The sequence below is a fragment of the Dysidea avara genome, chromosome 8, assembly GCF_963678975.1.
Source record: "Dysidea avara chromosome 8, odDysAvar1.4, whole genome shotgun sequence".
NCBI lineage: Eukaryota > Metazoa > Porifera > Demospongiae > Dictyoceratida > Dysideidae > Dysidea > Dysidea avara.
The window spans coordinates 20,508,317-20,523,352 of record NC_089279.1 but is presented as its reverse complement, the minus strand read 5'-3'; the positions used below and the strand labels follow the sequence as shown (position 1 = coordinate 20,523,352).

At 40.7% G+C, this 15,036-nt stretch overlaps 1 protein-coding gene across 2 annotated transcripts in view; it reads right to left on the bottom strand.

Moving 5' to 3' along the window:
* The window catches only part of LOC136265130 (peroxisomal targeting signal 1 receptor-like), a 186,975-nt gene that overhangs the window by 148,609 nt on the left and 23,330 nt on the right, over window positions 1–15,036 (bottom strand). For both annotated transcript variants that reach the window (XM_066059924.1, XM_066059925.1), the window contains exons 10-11: window positions 5,301–5,356; window positions 5,123–5,195 (exon numbers count right to left, since the gene is read on the bottom strand). In XM_066059924.1, coding sequence (XP_065915996.1) covers window positions 5,123–5,195; window positions 5,301–5,356 — 129 coding nt within the window. The remainder of the gene's footprint in view (window positions 1–5,122; window positions 5,196–5,300; window positions 5,357–15,036) is intronic.

The following is a 15,036-nucleotide window of genomic DNA, read 5'->3' as shown; positions in this document are numbered from 1 at the left end:
TTATAATATGGCTTGATCATTATTGGACAGTGTCCTCAAGATAGTTCAGTTGTATATCGGTGTATCGTATCGGTTTTTAGCAGCAATATCGGCTCCCACCGATATAGTAGAAATGTCTATATCGGCCACCGATACGATATGTATCGGTGTATCGGTACACCTCTAGTCCTGAGTCTTCATGAGCTGTTGTCAGTAAGGTCTTTCGCTGGGAGGGTGGCACAACAATCAGAAGCTTGGTATCAGACATAGATGGAGACTTGACCTTACAGCAAACAACTGAGTCTTGGAGTAGTAATTGAGAACAAAGTTTCCTGTAGCGCTTCAGGGGGAACTTGCTCCAGGTGCCTGTAGCAGGGGGGAACTTGTTGGATCGCAAATGACTGGATTACTGACAGCACAGGATCACTCAGGTGTAGAGCTGATAAGGCAGACATGGAGATAGATGGGTTTTACTGCCACAGGAAACCTGGAGAGGGCACCTGCATGCTGGTTAAATTTCCCAGAGTGATGCACAACATCAAACTCAAAAGACTGAAGCTCCAGAGCCTAGCGCTCAAGTCTTTGTGTTCGTGCATGGCTCTTACTAGCTGACTCCAACCATTCAAGAGGTTTATGGCCTGTTTCAAGGGTAAATCGTACCCCTATCAGATAGTGCCACAGCTTTCTTGTTGCCCACACAATGGCCAAGCACTCATGCTCACTAGTGCAGTACTTTTTCTCTGCAGAAGTCAGGGAGCGGCTAGCATACTCCACTACAGTAACACGTGAGGTAGAGAGCACTGCACCCACACCATGTTCAGAGGCATGTGTTGTCAGCGCAAAGGTGTCAGACCGTTTGGGGTAGTCAAGGATGGGAGGAGAACTCAGGGCATTTTTCAATTTGCTGAATGCTGCCTGGTGCTGATCTGTCCATCTAAAAGCAGCTTTGCTGCTGGTTAGATCATTGAGGGGAGCAGCAATGCTTGATAACTGATGGATAAAACGACGATAAAAATTAGCCAACCCCAAGAACAACCTGACTTCTTTCTGAGAAGTTGTTGTTGGCCAATCAACACTTACTCGGGTCTTCTCTGCACTGGGTTTAATGCCATCACCAGAGTAGTCAAAGCCCAGGTGAGTGGTTGAGCTCATCCCGAAGCAGCAATTGGAGCCCCTGAAAGTAAACCCTGCTGACTGGAGTCAACCCAGGACACGTTGCAGGTGGTCAATGTGTGAGCCTAGTGTGTCAGAGAATATGATGCAATCACTACATAATTATCTACACAATCCTTACAGTCATTCAGTACTTCATCTAATCCACGTTGGCATGTCTGAGTTGCTCCAGTCAACCCATACGGCATCACAGTGAATTCCCACAAACCATAACCAGGACCTGGACAGAAGGCTGTCTTCTCAATGGACTCTTCACTCATCGGGAACTGCCAATATGTGCTTCGGAGATCAATCTTAGAGAATATCTTCTTTCCAGCAAGTTTCTGCTGGGACCCATCTGCCCGTGGAACAGGGTAGGAGTCCTTTTTAGTTAATTTATTAAGTTGAACAAAATCAACACATATTCTCACCTCTCCATTGCTCTTTGCGACATACACGGCTGGAGCATACCACGGGCTGTTGCTTGATCTAATAATCCCTTCTTTCGCCATCTCCTGTTGTTGGTTGTGCACTTGTTCAGTGTAGTGAAAGGGAATGGGACGAGGTGGTAACTTCACTGGATGGGAATCACCTGTATCAATTACATGTCTAGCCACATTTGTCTTGCCAAGTTGACAGCTAAACAACCCTTCATGATCTTTCAGCACTGACTCCAAGGCTGGGTGGTAGTTCTTCGGCATGTCAGCATCAACCTGTGAGCTCTGTTGTACTGGACAGGGTACGGCTTGTGGAAGATCAACGTCAAGTACTAGCATATTCAGGGACTCTGTCTGCATGTTAAGCCTTTTGGGCTGGGCACAAGATTTCTTACAGTGGAATGTGTTCATTCCAAAGTCCAGTAACACACCATGCTTGTAAAGGAAGTTGCATCCCAGTATCACGGGGGTTGATAGATTGTTGACAACAATGAAGTTGTGGGATGTGTCCAGGCCATTCAAGGCCACTTGTTCTGTAGTGGTGATGGCTGGGGAGAGACTGCTGCCGTCTGCATTAACCAGTGTGACAGATATCAATGGCCGTACATCATCTGGTAGAATATATTTAGAATGGACTACAGAACAAGATGCTCCAGAGACTAATAGAATGTCAATGCACTGTCCATTGATACTCCCAGTTGTGTATGCTGCTCTCCTGGGTATGGTGGGTGTTGAGATGGCTGGTGTGTGTTCAATGGGAGCATTGTAGTCTATGGACGGGGACCCTTCCCTACTCAGGATGGGCAAGGGCTCCCTTGATTGTTTCCCTGCTGTCTACAATTCCTAGCAATGTGGCCTCTCCTACCACAGTTAAAGCACTCCACTTGTGGTGTAACAGGCGACCTACAGTTACTGGCAATGTGTCCAGGTTGTCCACAGTTGAAGCACACTCGACTGGCTGCATTGGGTGGTTGACGAACACTTAATGAGGCTAGCTGTTGAGACATCTGCTGTAGGGCCTCCTCTACTCCCCTTAGGCGCTCTTCATTATGGCTTGTCAGTAGATGATTGACATTGGTAGTTGGCATGTCAGCACGACGGAAAAGTAACAGCAGTTCCCTGGCCTTTGATATGGTATCATGATAGCCTCTACCTTCGGCAGCAATTTCAACTGAAGGGCCACCTTATCTGGCAGCGAGTTGAGGAGATAGTAGCACAGCTCTGCCTGGTGATTGGCTTCTGGTAGGCCAAGAGATGCCATGTCAAGCAATTTCTCTATGTCTCTAGCCAACTCGTTAATACTTTCTTGGCTCTCACAAAGCTTTCTTCGTCCCAATTCATAACAGGCACTTTGTCCGTCTTCCTCCGTATCAGGACCGAGTCGACTTAGAAGCGTTTTACTTTAGGTGCGTGTAAGTGTCGGTACTTGTGTCAGGTAGCGAGTCACAATTGCCCACGCTCTGCCCTTTAAGAGAGTTGGCAGGCATTTGAGCTTCTTTTCGTTGTCCCACTCATTTGCTACTGCGCACACTTCAAACCTCTCAAACCATGACTTTGCGTTCCTGTCCTGTAAAGCTTCAAGTAGCACCAAACCAATCCCGCTCGCCATCTTTCCTCTGTCCTGGGTTTCGGCACCAATGTAAAAACTTAGAATGACCCAGCAGACTACAGTTTGTTAGCAGTCACAAACACGTGTGCAGCAATACAAAGGGATACACACCAAAACAATAGAGTACAACATACCATAACAAACTAGTACACGTGATCAATAACACTATGACATCATGTTACTAAATATATTTATAGTACAAGTCATGTAACAGTGTCACATATGTATGATCCCTACTCAAATATTTTCTTACACTTGTATAAATAGGGGGTTTTGCTATTCATGGACTGGACTACTGGACTGAACTATTGGATGACATATTTTTGTTTTTGCACATTTTAAGGTTGGATTAAGTCCTACTAGCTAAAGGCCTTCAGGGAACCATTTTCCCATTTCTAAATGCCGAATACAAGCAGTGGAATAAGCAAAAACTGTCTTTTAGGGATTTCACTACTGGTCTACAACACTTTTACACCCTGACTAACTAGGACAGAAAATGACAACTCTGTAGACTAGTACACTTCTAATAAATTTGATCTCAAATATGGGCAATATAGCACATGCAAGTAGTTACTGCAGGCAGAGAGAACTTCATTGATCTGTGACAATCTTGTATATTAAAGAAGTTTAAAGAAGATAGATTGTTCCTGTATAGCTTACATACATACTGTATCTCAGATTGTATGGCATCTGGCCAAAGGTTGCTCTATTTTCTTCAAAGATATCATTGGCAGCTTGATAACTGGTTAACCATCGCTATCACAGTCCTGAAGCATTACTACACACAAGCATACAGGAGTTGCAGAGCAGTAGTGAAACAGTTTTTGCTTATTTCACTGCTTGTGTTTCGTATTTACTAATGGGCTAAAGGTTCCTGAAGGCCTTCAGCTAGCTAGACTTAATAAATGCCATAAAATGTGTAAAAACCAAAAATATCAGTCCAGTACAGTACAGTAGTCCAGTCCAGTGAATACTGCAAATCAGAAAAATTTCAGAATAGAAAAGTATTCATCTATTAAAATTTCGATGCAACATATTTTCATCATTCGCATAATTGACAAAAGTTTTTGATGGAATAACTATATGTTAATATTAGTATGCAGAAATTATTCCATAAATTATTCGTATAGTTAAAAATAATTCATCGTTTTAATTTTTGTTGATACAGCCAGAGACAAAATTTTTTTGATTTTGACAAATTTTTCCTGATTTACGGTAGTAACACCCATACACAACCAAAATAAGCTGTAATAAAAATCAAGTGAGTAATCTGGCTTAACATGTGCCTCAACTATGTATCAAAGTGATCTGGCCGTTCTGCTTCACTTTCAGCTTTGTTCCGCCCTCTAAATGGCATTACAAGTGAAGAAGTGCCTCAGCAATTAATTCAGTCACCATGGACTACACACACTCTTCGATTATCAATTATTGAGGAGCAAAGTTCCCATTCAGCCTTGTTTTCAGGTGATGTTCTACCTGTTATACAACGTTACAAATGAAGAACAGTACGAGAAGAAATCCATTCACTATGGAATCATAGATAATTCTTGTAATAGGAAGCATCATATGTTAGAGTGAATCAACACTTACGTATGCAGTAGCGGACAAATAAAGTAGGACAATAGTTTAGTGTAATCTAAACCTACACTGTAGCTACTACACTGAGCTTAGTCTAATGTGTAAACTAAAACCCACAATAAAACACTATGTGTCTCTTAATAAAATGAGCCAAAATGTTGAACTGGTTGGAAATTAAAACCATGAGCAAACCGCATTCCCACAATATTACCCGGTTGATATCTAGATATTGCCCTGTGAATACACAAGTTAAACCCAAGCAGCGCCTTTGACCGCCCATGCTAAAGTGGTATATACACCCCCTATATTTAGATAATGTCCTGTACTTAAAAAACATACAACAACATATCTATATACATACACATACTTCAGTGAATTTCTCATAGTCAGTTAGCCAATCATGTTCATAATCAGATAACCATTCATGCTCTGTAGTTTGTCTATTTGTATAACAAAGCAATAGTAATTCAATACTGTAAGTAAATTAATAGACAGCAAATGTACACACAAGCATGCAGATTTAACAAACAACTTCTATACAAAACCTTGACAAGTCAAGCCATTGTTTTTCCAGTTGCTCCCAAAACTTCTGATCCTTTATCTAAGTACAACAAAGCAATATATACCATATACACAACACAGACACAGAGACATGCACACACACACACACACACACACACACACACACACACACACACGCACAAATGAATGAACGCATGTTTGCACGCACGCACGCACGCACGCACGCACGCACACGCACACACCCACCTACACACTCTATCACAAATCACAACTTGGGCTCGTGAAATGTCCTACTAGTTAAAAGTTCTCCAAACAACACCTACTTGGGCAAACAGTCATCATTCATCTTTACTATATGACACAACCAGCGCAGACGGCACAACACCAGTAACCCATCATAACCCAATAACCCACCAACCCCATCAGACATCCCAAATTCCACCACCAAATGCTCAGAGGAGATATGATCCTTTCACTGATGATGTTTAGAAACCTCTAAAATCCCTTTTACACAAAGATTGTGGAACATTTTTAGTCCCCTTGTCTGATCAGCCTTCACAGCCCAAGTTTCACTACCATACAACACAGTGGCCACTACAGTAGAAAGGTAAACACATCTACGAGCACCAGCTGACAAAGATTTGTTGGCAAAGATGGACTGACTGAGGCATCCAAACATTCTAGCTACATACCTTTACCAACCACCAAGACAACTCAGCTTACAACTCTTCATCATTACTAAGGCTTCCCAAACACTTGAAGCTCTCCACCAAGTCTACGATTGGAGACAACACAGAAGTGTTAGCCCCAATTCCTGCCACCACACCTTTGGATTCAATCAGGCTCACTGTCAAACCCCAACCTCTTGCTACGCAAATGAAAAAAAGAGGCAATTTCTTGAAAATCATCACATGACGAGGCATAAATTGCAGCATCTTACACAGGATGGTACCAATTAGCTGTATCATCTTCAACCAGTTTGTGCCTATGTGAATAACAACCAGACTGAGAACAGAAATGATAGTATACCACTCTCATACACCACTGCACACCTCAAAATAGTTAGACACATTAACCTTGACACAAAAAAGCCCTCATACCTGTACCCTTGCGAAAAGAATGAATGATGGGTAACAAAGCAGTAGCTGGGACTCCGTACTTCTCCAGTACCTTCCACAAAGCAGCTCTATGAACTGAATCATATAGGCCAAAAAAGAGTGTAGAAAGAAGGACAAGCTATGCGCTGCAACAAAGATCACATCAACACAGTTATGCCTTCTCAAAATTCACACTGGGAATAGGCACTACACTCTCATAAACAAACTGCAGTCTCTCCTGAAGAATTCTAACAAGCTGTTTACCAGCAACATCCAACAGGCTGATTCCATGTCAATTATCACACACATATAATCCAACTAACACTAACATCTCTGAAGCAATCCTTGATGTATTATACTACCGGCCTTTCTCAACTGCACCTTACTCAGAAACTCTTTATATGTGGGAGGGTCATCTAAATCTATGCGTAACTCACAAGAAGGTATCCCATCAACATACTCTTGGGAAAACTGGCTAGTAGCATTAAGAACACCAACAAGGTGACAAAACCACCTATCTGCCATCTCTGCAGGCTGGTCTGTCAGCAAGTAGCACCACACATCACCTGCGTAGCTGAACAATAGTATCACTTTGCTGCAGAATGAGTCCACGTCCTATAACAAAAAAATCCTTTCTGAAAGCAGGTGTTCATTAGTGACGATTGATTCAGATCACAAAAGTTTAACAAATCTTCACCAACCTTCACAAATCAAAATAAATGTACCATATTTACTCGATTTGTGCCGCACCCTCGATTAGTACCGCACTATATTTTGGTAATTAGTCTTACTAGTGCTCGCATACCTTTAGTACTAATCTCCATCCGGTGAAATTTAAAGACTGTCACATAATCGAAATTCCTGATATTAGTTAGTAAATTGATCACGTAGCATGAGGCGTGACATGGTTGTGCTCCAAGGATTTGAGTGAAAGAACGGTCCTGTGTAGAAGAAGTAAGTAGCAATCTACTATATAAAGCTGAAATGCTGTCTGTCTGTTTGTCCGTGGTCCAGCTAACTCCCGAACAGTAGCACCGATTGACCCTGGATTTGCTGTATATTAATCGCCAATCAAGCCAGTACCATGGAGTTTATTAATGGAAGTTTCTAGCATGTCCCGCTTGCTGTACAGTGCTGAAAAATCGCCATTATCACAATTTTGTAAACGGGTATTTCAAGCACAGCTACTTCCCACTACATGGAATGGTGATTACAGCCCTACACCATTGATCTACGTTATAATACACACCCTTTGGTGGTAGTTACATGGTGAATTCTACCACTACTGTGTCCCTATGGAATAAAACTCTCGAACATTTTTTGACATGTGCCACGCCCACATTTCATCAGAAATCAACTTCAAACTCTACAAGCCTACTCTTTACCCCAAATTGTTTATCCAATGGTGGAATTCATGACTACAACTAATGAACAAACCATACAATTCAGGAAGAAAGCAAACAGACAGGAAAGTCAAAGTATAATATAACGTGAATTTACGCAAACACGCACACCTTGAAATCCCGTTGCTATGTCAGTAGTAACGACGTCAGACGCTTGTGACGTGTTGAATAATTCTAAACAATGTGCAATGAAGGAAAGCAAGTTTCTGTGCTTCTAGAATGGTAAAAAGGTGTATCACAGCAAAGCAGAAGAGTAACAGTGAGGTATCTGTGCCTGAAGTAACGTCCGTTTTACAAAATACATGCGTAACAACATAAACTTGCGACTGAAAACGAGTGATATCTTTGGTCTTCTGGAATATGAACACTGGAGTAGAGTATGAACAACACAGGCCTGAACTGAATGGGATAGGAATGCAGCTTTGAGTGAGCCAAAGGAAGCTAACGGGAGTGGTCGAGGCTATGAGTGAGCCGAGAGATTGGAGTTACGGCGTACGTAATCAACTTCCAAGTGAGTAGGTCATGATGGAATTTATACTGTAGTTCGCACTTGGCCGACAAAGCAGATGGATAACAGTGGTTAACTATGGGTATTTGCAGGCCTGCCTTTAGTCTAGCTTTAATTTCCTGAATCACATGATCAGCTGGCAACTTCACTGTGTATTCAACTTCACTGTGTATTCAACTGATTAATCATATGGACGTCCATTTGTCACATATGGACACTTGCTGTTTTTTTTATTTTTTATTTTTTATTTTTACAACATGTGTGTGTGCGCGCGTGTGTCAATGCCAGAAAGATTATCCAAAACTTGAATGCCTGCTGCATCAATAATATTATTAGTGTTACAGTTGGTGAGCTAAATGAATCACAGATGTACACACTAGAATTATACAGCAGTACATGTGCGGTTAAGTACAAAGAATACAATATTCGAAGAGCAGGCACAATATTATATCAATCATCCATCTCAACCTGCATGAAGGGCAAGTACCGCAGCTAGTCTATTAATAGAAGTTGCTAGCATGTCCTGTTTGCTGTACAGCACCAAAAAATTGCCATTACCGTAATTTCGTAAACTGGTATTTCGAGCACAGCTACTTCCCACTACATGGAATGGCAATTGCAGCCCTATGCTGTTGATCTACGTTATAATACACACCCTTTGGTGGTAGTTACATGGCGAATTCTACTGCTACGGCGTCACAATGGAATAAAAGTCTTGAACATTTATTGACACGTGCCACGCACACATTTTGTCTTTAATTAATTTCAAACTCTACAAGCCTACTCTTTATCCTGAATTGTTTATCTAATGGTGGAATTCATGCCTACAACTAATAAACTAACCTAAAAATTCAGCAAGAAAGCAAACAGACAGGAAAGTCGAAGTATAATATAATGTGAATTTACGGAAACACGCTTACCTATGCTATGTCAATAGTAATGATGTCAGATGCATGTAATGTGTTGAACAATTCAAAATAATGTGCAATGAAGGAAAGTGAGTTTCTGTGCTGCTAGAATTAGAGGTGTACTGATATACCGATACATATCGTATCGGTGGCCGATATAGACATTTCTACTATATCGGTGGGAGCCGATATTGCTGCTAAAAACCGATACGATACACCGATATACAACTGAACTATCTTGAGGACACTGTCCAATAATCAAGCCATATTATAAACCCTACTATTTAGCTAACAAGGGCGGGAAACAGTAGTTATCTTCCTTGTCTAAAAGCAGTACGTTACGCGAAGCCATCTCTAAGTGCATGGATAATTACTGTTTTGTTGTTACAAAGCTTACCAATCATACAACAAACACTCATAGTGATGAGCCTGGGGAAACAGCAAAAAGATGAACCAAGAACACAGCATAAAACAACCAGCCATCTCTACAAGCCATTAAAATGCGGAGTAATCCGGACTAATCTTGGCAGGGGCATGTATTAAAATATTTGTGGGTGCCTTATAGTCTGAGCTGTCAATAGAGGCCACACCACCATGGATAACCAAGCATAGCCAATAATCTTAAGACTATCTTCAGTATTTTCTTCAGTAGCTAAAATACATGGCATATGTGGTTCTTCAAACATAAATAGCTACACTTAGTTATATCGGTATATCGTATCGGTATCGTATCGGTTTGAAAATGATTAATCCATATCGTATTGGTATCGGATCGGTTTAGTTTTCTTATATCGGTACACCTCTAGCTAGAATGGTAAATAGGTGCATTACAGCAAAGTAGAAGAGTAACAGTGAGGCATCTCTGCCTGGACTGATGTCCATTTTACAAAATCTATGACAAACAACACAAATTCGTGACTGAAGTAGAGTGATATCTTTGGCCTCCTGGAATATGAACTCTGGAGAAGAGTACGAACAGTGCAAGCCTGAACTGAATGGGATAGGAATACAGCTTTGAGTGAGCCAAAGACAAACGAGGCTACGATTGAGCCAAGAAACTGGAGTTACCGTACACCGGTAATAAACTTCCAAGTGAGTAGGATGGAATTTATAGTTCACAATTGGGCACAGCAGATGGATTACTGTGGTGAACTACGGGTATTTGCAGGCAGCCTAGCTTTAATGCCTGGAACCACATGATCAGCTGGCAACTTTAATTCAACTTCACTGTGTATTCAACTGATCAATCATATGGACGCACATATGTACACTTCCAAGTGAGTAGGATGGAATTTATAGTTCACAATTGGGCACAACAGATGGATTACTGTGGTGAACTACGGGTATTTGCAGGCCTGCCTTTAGCCTAGCTTTAATGCCCTGAACCACATGATCAGCTGGCAACTTTAATTCAACTTCACTGTGTATTCAACTGATCAATCATATGGACGCACATATGAACACTTGCTGTCTGTTTTATTTTTACAACATGTGTGTGTGTGTGTGTGTGCGCGTTCGTGCGTGCGTGCGTGCGTGAATGTCAGAAAGATTGTACATCAACTTGAATGCCTGCTGCATCAATAATGTTATTAGTGTTACAGTTGGTGAGCTAAATGGATCACGGACGTGTACACCATGTACACTAGACTGTATTTTGCTTCTGTAGCAATGCATGTATGGTTAAGTACAAACAATACAATATTCAAAGCACATGGCACAACATTATATCAATCATTCAGCTAAACTTGCATGAAGGGCAGGTACCGCAGCTAGTGTGTTTTATAAAATTGTAATGTAGAATAGCTATAGCAAAGGCAGTTTTAAAATATTAGTAGTGCACCCTCCAGTAATACCGCAGTACAGCACTATTCAATGGGTTTTTGGGTAAAAATATAATAGTACCCTGGGACACAAATCGAGCAAATAGGGTAACTCAACACATCTGACCCCACAACTCTGAGGATTTATCCCACACCCTAACACAAGCATTTACAGTGTAGGTCTCCTAAATTCAACAACATGTCATTTGGTGGAAATCCATTCAATACATCTTGGTCTCCAACAGCACTCCATACAGCAGTAGCCCAACTATCCATAAAATGCCAACTCCATTTTGTCTTGCAGCAGCATCACTTTCAACTGGTAAATAGTGACCTGAGTGTAAAATGGTCCATTCACCAATGGGCCAGATGTCAGACCCAAACCATTTGGTCTCCTGGATATTAGCAATGGAAATATAATTCTGTTAAGCTTAGCAACCAGGAGCTCTCCACAGTTGATTTACACACAGTGTACCATGGGCATGCCCAATGATCTCCCAGATTCTCCTACTAGTGAATGAAGATCTGTGTAGGTGCCAGTACATATATGGTACACTGGCAGTGGCGAAGATGGTGTCTCACAGGGATATTCCTGGGCTGGGACAATAGCTTTGTACTTCTTTGGACCTACTTGTGCAAACAACACTCAACAACTTCCAGAAGACACCATCAGATAAACTGAATGGAAAAGTGCAAAAGGCAGACATTTATTGGAACCACAAAAGGCACATCCTACTGGGTAGTTGGAAAAGGCGGATATGGATGGACACAGACACGGATGGACATTTTCAAAATACACTTTTACATCTATACAACAGTTAATATTTCATACCTAACGTTGTTCTGTAAAAGTAGTCTTCGCTTCTAGATCCAGGCATGGTCTTCGCATGTAGCGCTTATCCATTTATAAGCACATGTGCAGAGGATTGGCTACATGATACAAGTGTTATAGACCATGTACTATTGTACAAATGCTCTAGAAATCTAATGCTGTTATGTGACTGTAGAGATCCACCCTAGTTTACTCTCACAAGCAAGACCCAGGAGCTCACAGCTTTCAGTATAAGGCGCAGGCGCTTATACCTACTATACTCTTGGCTTGCAAGGCTAAGTTGGGGGTATGCATAGATATTATAGCTTACAAAACTATAATATCTGTGGGGCATGCCAGATGAATCTCTGTGAGTATGCATCAGATTTGTATAGTGTGTGTACAACAGTATACATATGATGTATGGTACTCTATAGCGTTCTAGACTATCCGCTTATAAATGGATAAGTGCTATCTCTGTGTCTGGAAGTGAAGACTGCTGTACAAATAATGTTAGTATGAAAATAACTGTTGTACAAATGTAAACGTGAAGTGTATTTTGAAAATGTCCATGTCTGACCATATCCGCCTTTTCCAACTACCCCATCCTACCCGTGGGTTTGTCGTTGTGGCATAAAATGATGGCTGCACACTTTGATTGGCCTCTAGCTTTGTTGTGACTATGGTCAGGCTGGCTGGCTGGAAGACCAACCTAATGCCCTGACCTGGTATCCACCACACAGTCGCTGACAGGGTGGCTGCTGTTAGCCACATTGCTAGCATTAGCCGTTCTGAAGAATGGACTGACAAAAGCAACACAACAACACATACCTGTAGAAAGCCTGAAATATGTTTCCAGGCCACCACATGGAGGTCAACAAGCATAGACAGAAAGACAGACAGCAGACAGATTCATTGAACCCTTGATTCTCCAATTCCAAAAGTGACCATTCCATTAGAGTATTTTGATAAACAATGCACAGTAGTATAAAATCTCAAACATACAGCGTGAAAACCAAGAAAACACAGGCAGCTGGATATTGAAATTTTTTTCTCAAATCTAGTAACCCGTAGGAGGTCTCACGAAGAGAGGTCGTGGAACCCAAAGCACCACAATGACCACAATACCGCTAAGGACAGTTGGGCATTTGCTTCCCCAGTAAATACCAGGTACCCATTGATGTTACGGCTGGGTGGGTTGCTTCCCCAGGCCACCAGATCCCCAATATATAGCTATGTAGACTGGAGCAATGTGAGTAAAGTTTCTTGCTCAAGGAAACACACAACCACATGTGTACATATTTCATAGCTTTAACAAAAAAAGTATTAAACTAGTGAATTATTAATTTAAAAATGAAGTGGGTTCCAGTGATAAAAAGTAGTGAAACAAGAGATGTTGGTAGCTACAGCTGCTTTGGCATTGAAAAGATGGTAAAACATATCAATTTTTTCATTGCTACAATGCTTAGAAGGAAATTTTCCTCATAGCTACCATCATATTATCAGTGTTGGGCAAGTTACTTTGTAAAAGTAACTAGTTACATATTACATATTACTTGCAACTGAACCATTTAGTTACAGTTACATATTACCCATAAAATAAAGTAACTGTAATAATATTACATATTATATTACTTTGTGTCCACAGCCTTAAGCTGTCACGTGTGAAACTACCACCTTATCACGTGACATGATTGCGCTGTTGGACAATATGCAAATTTTGGTTATAAGTAAGAAGCTGGTGAATAAGCTTCATTCAGTAGGCCTCGTTACTTCGCTGTGGCTAGGCATTACTCAGAGGATAACTAACGAGATTAGTAACTTTGTTACTTGTAGTAATAATATTATGTAATATTAGACTCGTTACAGTAACTATATTACTTAGGTAACGCGTTACATTTGTAAGTAAAGTAGCTTGCGTTATATTACCTGTTTTTATAGTGTATTTCGTTATATTACTTTGTTACCACAAAAGTAATAATATTACGTAATGCGTTACATAAGTAGCGCGTTACTCCCAACACTGCATATTATCTTGTTTCACTACCTTTAATCGCTGAACCCTATTTCATATAGTAAAAATTATTAATTTAAAAATGAATTAGGGATCCAAGTGATAAAAAGTAGTGAAGCAAGAGATGAATGATGGTATTACAGCATAGTTTGATGGGAATATCACTACATTGGCGTGCTATGACATTGATTTTGTTCATTGCCAAAGTAGAGATTTTCCCACCGAGCAATGCTATATTATATCATTCATCTGCTGTTTCACTACTTTTTATTCCTTGGATACCTACTTTTTAATATACCGGTTTGTTTGGTTTTTAGTTATAGCATACAGCTATACACATGTGACTGTTCTATTAGGGTAACCGCTCTATTAGAGTATCTTGAGTCTACCTTTCACCTACCAGGGGATATGTGTCACTATTTCATATTTTCACTGTGCTAGCTTATGAATGCAGCTAGACCAATAACAACAGGGTGTGTCATCATGATCAAGTAAATAGATTGTTAAGAGGTGTGGTCTCGGTGCTCGATGGTTATTAATCAACCAAGAACACATTAATAGACGTGGTCTTGAACCTATTGTGACGGTTACAGGTATCTACCAAGTGTAAGTGCTTAAATAAGTTTGTGACATCTAAATATGCTGCTCAAGGATAGGGAAAATTAACACTTCAACATGGTTTCATTGCAAGAAGAAGGAAAAGACCAGTCTGCTTGAATATACCGTATATGTATATAGCACCTCACCGCATGACACCAGCAACACTTCTAATTAATGACTCACACGCACGTGCACAGGTAATTACATAAATACAATTATAGACTACTAAGAGAGTATTAAGTATTCAGTTTAAGTATTCAGTTTTAGAATTCAGTATTAAGTACTAAGAGAGTATTCAGTTTTGTTTGGACTAGCATATTGTCCTCCATCCTCATCAGTTGAGTTTGTATCATCCATTGCTTCTTCCCTACGATCAATTCCACCCAATTTGTCTATGTATTTGTGTGGGGATTTTAACTTGCCTTTAGTAGACTGGGCTATTTCTGGACCTACCTCCTCTGACAAGTTATCAGTTCAGTTCTGTGATACACTCCATGATTTTTCTTTGTGTCAACTGGTTCGAGATCCTACTAGAGGAGATAATGTTTTGGACTTAGTTCTTACTAACAATTCATCCTCTGTCTCACATCTTCAAGTG